General features: G+C 36.6%; 1 protein-coding gene across 1 annotated transcript; it reads right to left on the minus strand.

The window, feature by feature from the left end:
• Nucleotides 1-3220: 3220 nt before the first annotated feature.
• On the minus strand, nucleotides 3221-6371 carry dusp2 (dual specificity phosphatase 2). The gene is made up of 4 exons (XM_051118157.1): nucleotides 5665-6371; nucleotides 4806-4936; nucleotides 4477-4696; nucleotides 3221-4388 (listed from the first exon to the last, which is right to left on the minus strand). Exons 1-4 carry the CDS (start codon nucleotides 6056-6058, stop codon nucleotides 4135-4137), a joined length of 999 nt encoding a protein of 332 aa, XP_050974114.1. The 5' UTR covers nucleotides 6059-6371; the 3' UTR covers nucleotides 3221-4134.

Consider the following 6371-nt stretch of genomic DNA (forward strand, 5'->3'; position numbering starts at 1 on the left):
TAGATAGATAGATAGATAGCAGGAAGAGATACTTCGTGCATTTATAAACCTGTGGTAAGGTCTGCCCTCTTATGGACAACAAAACACACAAACTCGTAAAGAATATTTAATCATAGTTTTGCAAGTGTCTGATTATTGATCAGTCTTTTATTTGCACAAAAGTCCTTCGAGTTTTTGTTGTTGCAGGATGCCATCCATTCATGGGTTAATCAAAGTAAGAATACAACGATCTTGACTCATTCAATGGGTTGTGAAACACTGCATGATTCAAATCTGTGTTAGGCCTACGCTTAACTTTGATTGTAGCACCATATTTAATTTCTGACAAGAATGAAAATGAGACTATGCGGTGTAGTACAGTGCGTTCAATAAATTGTATTGTTGTCTAACAACATACCAGTTGTTTAGCTGACTAAACAAAACGTCTTTCCGAAAAAAATTAGTACACAAGTGTTTTGAAAATTGAGTTGTGATTAAGGTCTATTGACTAAAATGCGTAACTAACTACATTTGAATGGTGTTCATAATTCAGGTGCATGTCAGATATTTTTTTCCATTAATGTCTGAATGCCTTTTTAAAATTATGGCACTCATGAGAACGAAGTTCTCTTTGGAAGCGTATTTCATTTACTGTACTTTTTCCCAATAGCTTCAAGAGGGTCATGATTTTCCTTCTGGAGAGAAGTCATTTTCTTCTTAGTAGTGATAGACTGATATATTAGGCTGTTTAATTTGCCGACCCTTGTGAAAAAGAACTTAATTGTATTGAATGTATGACTGCAGTGTTCTTCAAATCTTAAAAGTGTATTAAAACAATTGCACTTGCATTTAATATAATATTAATGAAATAAAACCTGGAGAGAGAGTACTTAAAGTCTTCATGTTACACGTTTAGAAAGTTAACTTTGTAATAATGTCAAATTAAAAGTTTTTTTTTTTTTTTTTTTTTCATTTAATTGCAAATAACGTACAATTAAGTGTTTGAAAACTTTATACTTAATTTGAACATATATTACATTATGATAAGGGGGTATTTGGCCATTTTGAGATATTGGCTTCTGAAAAAATAGTTTAATTGATGTTTTATCTATTATATTACAGACCATTTTATGTCAGAAGGTTTTGCTCTTTTAAAAGAAAAAGGAGGGAGAGGTTATGAATGTGTGGTGGTGCTGTTAATTCTGCAGTTTCGAATGGAGATGAAAGAAGCAGCTGCATACCGAGTAGCATTTAAGGACAGTTATTTAAAGCAAGCTCGATTCCCAACAACAAAAGCAAACCCACTGTGACTATATCATTTCCCTGCTGTTATAAGCAAACTGATGGCGTGGGAGTTCACAAACAGAGTTAACCCTGGACAACAAGTAGATTTACCAAATTCACTTAACTGACAAAGTGCACTGGAGCTGACAAGACTGCCGATATTCTCCACAGCCTGTCCTAAGCATTATTTAAATGATTTGTTTAGGTTTCAAAATACAAAGAGGCAGAAATGGCTGCTGTCAGAATAATTATGACAAATGACAAGTTTGTAGATGAGTATTCAGCCACTGCATGGAGAAGCTTTAACAGCCTAAATATTTTCTGGGTAAAATTCGGAAATAGCCTACAGAGAGGCCTGAAATAAAATTAAACCGTTAAGGTTGGATCCAATTTAATTTCAATTGCCTGAGTAAGCAAATAAGTTTAAATATTTGCCAGATAACATCCCACAAGTGCTGTTAGTTACAGATGATTTTCTGCGTTTTGAAGGAGATGTGTGAGTTAATGCATGACCTGTCATCACAGGATCTGCCTCACATGGGCAACCACAATCTGTTTCAATGTTCAAAGTGTTTCCATCAAAGTTTGGCAGAAAGCTAAACAAATCAGTGTTTTCCTTGCCCACGCTCACAATGAAAGAGTTGTAGATGCTGATGGCCGTCGGCAGCGATGACCTTCTGTAACACAATCACCCTACATGCTCCTTGATGGTTGATCTCTGATTTGCTGATGATTTCCACACAGCTATCCAAAGTAGAACAAACAACTCTTGTATTTCTTGCTATACTTCTTTGTTGGTGTTTGCACACTTTCCACATGTTCAACAATCACAGAACCATTTAGGAATTAAATCATAATCATAGTCATCATCATAAACCGTTTTGGAGACCTACTCAGACTTATAGTCTAACACTGCCACTTTGTGGTCTACCGTATTAATGCTTGACAAGTGCAGTCAGCTGTACTTCGTCAGCAGATGGTGCTCTGGTAAAAGATTTTAGATGCTTATATCACGAACCTATTTCAAAAAGCAGTAAATGTTCATATTTACCTACCTTCATCTTCTAGTAAGAGTAGTCGGGTCCATTTGTTAAATGGATGGGTCTGGCTTCCGGTCTCATCTGCGTCCAGCTGTACAAAAGAGCTTGTTTTACTGCATTGCTATTGCAATTTTGTGTGTCTTACCATATCATTTAATGTATTGACCTTATTATGAGCACGCTGGTTTGTAGTGCAAACAGTTTTAACGTTTACTGTACGTTGCTATTGTTCTATGGCGGCTAATGAACCGGAAGTCTCACCCAAAGGCTTACTTTCGCGTTAAAGAAAAAGATGGATAATTTTATGGTATTACCACAGCAGCGAGCAAGGAAAGATACTGAATATACAAACGTATTTATATTATGTATGTATTTATTTATTTAGAACCTGAAACGTTTTAAGAACAAGAACACATCAAGATGTCAGACTAGTATTTCAAGTAAATGCTTTTTGTTTGATCTTTCTAGTCATCTAAATAAATAAATACATCTGAAATAATGTGTCAGGTTTCCACAGATATATTAATCAGTGTTTTTAATGAATGTTTCTTGAACAGCAAATTATTATTAGACATGCTGACTGGAGTAATGGCTTTGCATTACAGGAAAAAAAAAAAAAAATATATATATATATATATATATATATATATATAAATAGCAAAAAGTTACTTTAGTTATAATATTTCACAATACTACTGATCAAATAAATGCAGCCTTGCTGAGCATAAGAGGCTTCAATAACATAAAAAATGAATGTGCAACTCTTACAATGGCAAATTATGAGGCTGTATTTCCATATGAGATATAGTATCTCATTATTTGGACTTACACTAATGTTGCGCATGGAGAGTGGCCTGCAACTGTAAGTTGTCAGTTAATAATAATTGAAAACATGATAAAAAGACAAGTACATTCACTTTTGCATTAAACAAATGAATCCATCATTTTATTTACATACTGAAATAAGTGAACCACATAGCTTACAAAAGATCTTATCAAAACAAATTTAATTTAAAGTGCATTGCTCGAATGAAAATATATAAATAAATATTCACAAAAAGAAATGAAATAAAATAACACTTCATAAAAAATAAATTACAAAATGGCTTTAGTGCCCGTTATCTATCGCAACGCCACTAAACTTCCTTATAAAATGACCTAAGATCACAGTTTGTCAGGTCTTTGCCCTTTAAAACTTGTCTGAGAATGACAATTAGACAGTAACTTCATGGAAAAACTTGACATTTAGCAGACAGAAGACTAACCACACGTCACAGCCATATATGGTCACAGCATCAGTCACAGCAGTCAAATGGAACACTGACTGATGCAACACAACTTCATGCTATGATGATCTGCACACATACATCCTAAACGTATAGTACCGCTGAAGCCAAAATGAAAACGAAACTAAGTTGTTTGTCTGTTTCATCAATATCTCATATACAAGTTATCCTGGGACAATGTTTTAAGATCACAGTAGTACAGTGTCACAATGACATGTGATTATTACATTTTCCATGAGGGCTGTTGGGTGTAGCAGTGTTGTTGTTCGGAAACACAGAAAGGCATTTGTCTATGTATAGTTTGTATTGCCATAAACAATTAAGTACAGGTAGTCTGCTGATGCCATCTACAACACTACCCAAACAAGTTAAGTAATGCCACGGTGTAGGCCATTTGGTCCCTTATTAAGAGTCTCATGTCTCTTATTTGTACACCCATAGATGGCATCGAACAAAAACTTCCTGAAAGCACCTTTGCAGATCTGTCACAGTCTTTGAGGTCAAAGCTGTGGCCAGTTAGTGGAGTCAGTTCAAAATATTAAAGTTCAAAACGCAGTGCCACTGTTTTCTCTTTCTAGAACAGGATAGGGGCACAAAACATCCGTCTCGAACTGAAGAAGCTGGCCCATGAAGGCTAGGTTGGGTGAGATGACTTGTCGACGGCGTTTTACGAAGTCAAAGGCCTCGTCCAGACTGACCCGCCGAGCGTGTATGAGGTATGCGAGGCAGATGGTGGCTGACCGGGAGATTCCTGCTTGACAGTGGACCAGCACTCGACCACCACTCTCTTTTATTGATTCTGCAGATGCAATGAAGTTCAGCATTAGCTTTGAGGTCATTATTATATTTCTGAATGATTCAGATTTGTTGATATCACTAGGGCTTACCAATGAAGTGGATGGCCTCTGGAAAGAGGACGCGTATGTCTGCGGCCAAACTGTCCTCCACCTTCAGAGTTTTGTATTGAAGCTCCTCTTCAAAAAGGTTGGGACAGGAAGAGGATACATTGAGCACAGCCGTGATCCCGCATCGCTCCAGAGTCTCCCGTCTGGATGAGTGATGTGCACTGCCCAGAAACAGAAAGGGGAGGATTTCAACTGGACCACCCTAGAAAGCACAAAAGAAAGGATGAAAATCAATGAGTGTATTCAAAAGACATTAAGATTGAAATATATTTAGATCATTTGTTATGATTTAGAGACTTTAAAAAGCTAACCTGATCATAAAGAGGAGTCTTTCTTCCAGAAACAACAGGCTCTGAATCACTGAGAGCAGGATGATTTGAGCACATGACCGGAGGTTTAAAGCAGAGCTCTGGATAAAGTGCAAAGAACCCGTCGAATCCACCTGGAAATGGTGAAAGAAAACATTTCGTTGTTAATTTTGTGCATTTTAAATTTACAGGGTTTGACAAATAGAGCAAGCAAACATCTTGGCAAATTTGTAATAAGCCTCCAAAGAGCAAACTTCTATGCTCAAATTATATTTTTGAGTAGAAATAACCTAATGCAAAATGTAATACACTGTAAAATAAGGTACATTTCTTATTTTTAATATACTGTACATGTATTTGTAATTATTTTTGACTTGAATAAAACCAGTTGATTCAGATGTTACCACGTGACACATATTTTTGTTACCTGACAAAACATATTTACAGTGAAACAGCTGTTTGCAAATTTTCCAACACATAATATAAATATAGAACTGTAAAAGTTAGTTAATAAGATAAAATAGTCAATCCGAGTTATATTAAATCATATTTTTCCAAATCAGATCAGATGTTACCATATGAATGTTTGTAGCTTGCCTATCAGTTTTACAGTGAAAATAAATGTAAAGAATATAAAATACAACTTAATATATAGCTCTATTTTATCTAAAAATGTTCTTTAATATTATTATTGTCATTGGAGTGGAATGTATTGTAGTCGTCCTGAGTTACATTAAATCATACTGTTCCGTAAAGCTTTTTAACTAAACCTTATTGCGAACAATTATTACAGTGTAAAGAAATATATAAAATACAATGCCTCAAAAAATAATGACAACAGCTTGAGTTCTGTCAGGTTTACCTTGTAAGAAGCAGATGTGCGTCGAGGCAGACTGGACCTCTGACTGAAGGGCACTGATGAGGAGACTGGCCAGACTCTCGCTCTTCAGGTCTCTGACCGAACGACTGTTGTCATCCAGGACCACCACCGGAGAGAAGTCCCCGTTCCGTAGCTGGGCCAGGAGCGACTTATCGGCCACCAGCCATTCCAGGCACACCACGGAGCTTTTGGATCTCCGTCTCAGCATGGAATTCCAGTTGACGTTGCGGGACTCGAGGATGTGCGTTCGGGAGAAGGCGAGGAACGGCCGACAGTCCAACACGATGCATCCCCCAGACGCAAAGAGCTCAGAGGGAGTCCGCAAAATATGAACCAACTCACTACCTGAGATCTCGAGAGGGTCGCCAATACCCATGACCTCTCCAGATAAACAACAAGCCGTGAGGAGAAACGGATATTCTTCACAGCATCAACGACAGCGCGTTCAATATATAGAAACGAATTTGTTTGTCCACTGAAAAACTATAACCAATAACAAAAAGAGATGACACAAAATAATATTGTTTGGTCCGTACAGGCCTGGTGTGTTTTCACAGTATTGTTATTTTAAAATGAACATCGAATAATTTAGTCTTCAAATGTCAATTTCATATAATCGTTCTCTGGTTTTCGTCAAAGCTTAGTTTTAAAGTCCTTTATTTGTCAGCAGATGTGATTCTACTGTACAG

This window comes from Labeo rohita, chromosome 8, assembly GCF_022985175.1.
Source record: "Labeo rohita strain BAU-BD-2019 chromosome 8, IGBB_LRoh.1.0, whole genome shotgun sequence".
In the NCBI taxonomy this organism is placed as follows: domain Eukaryota; kingdom Metazoa; phylum Chordata; class Actinopteri; order Cypriniformes; family Cyprinidae; genus Labeo; species Labeo rohita.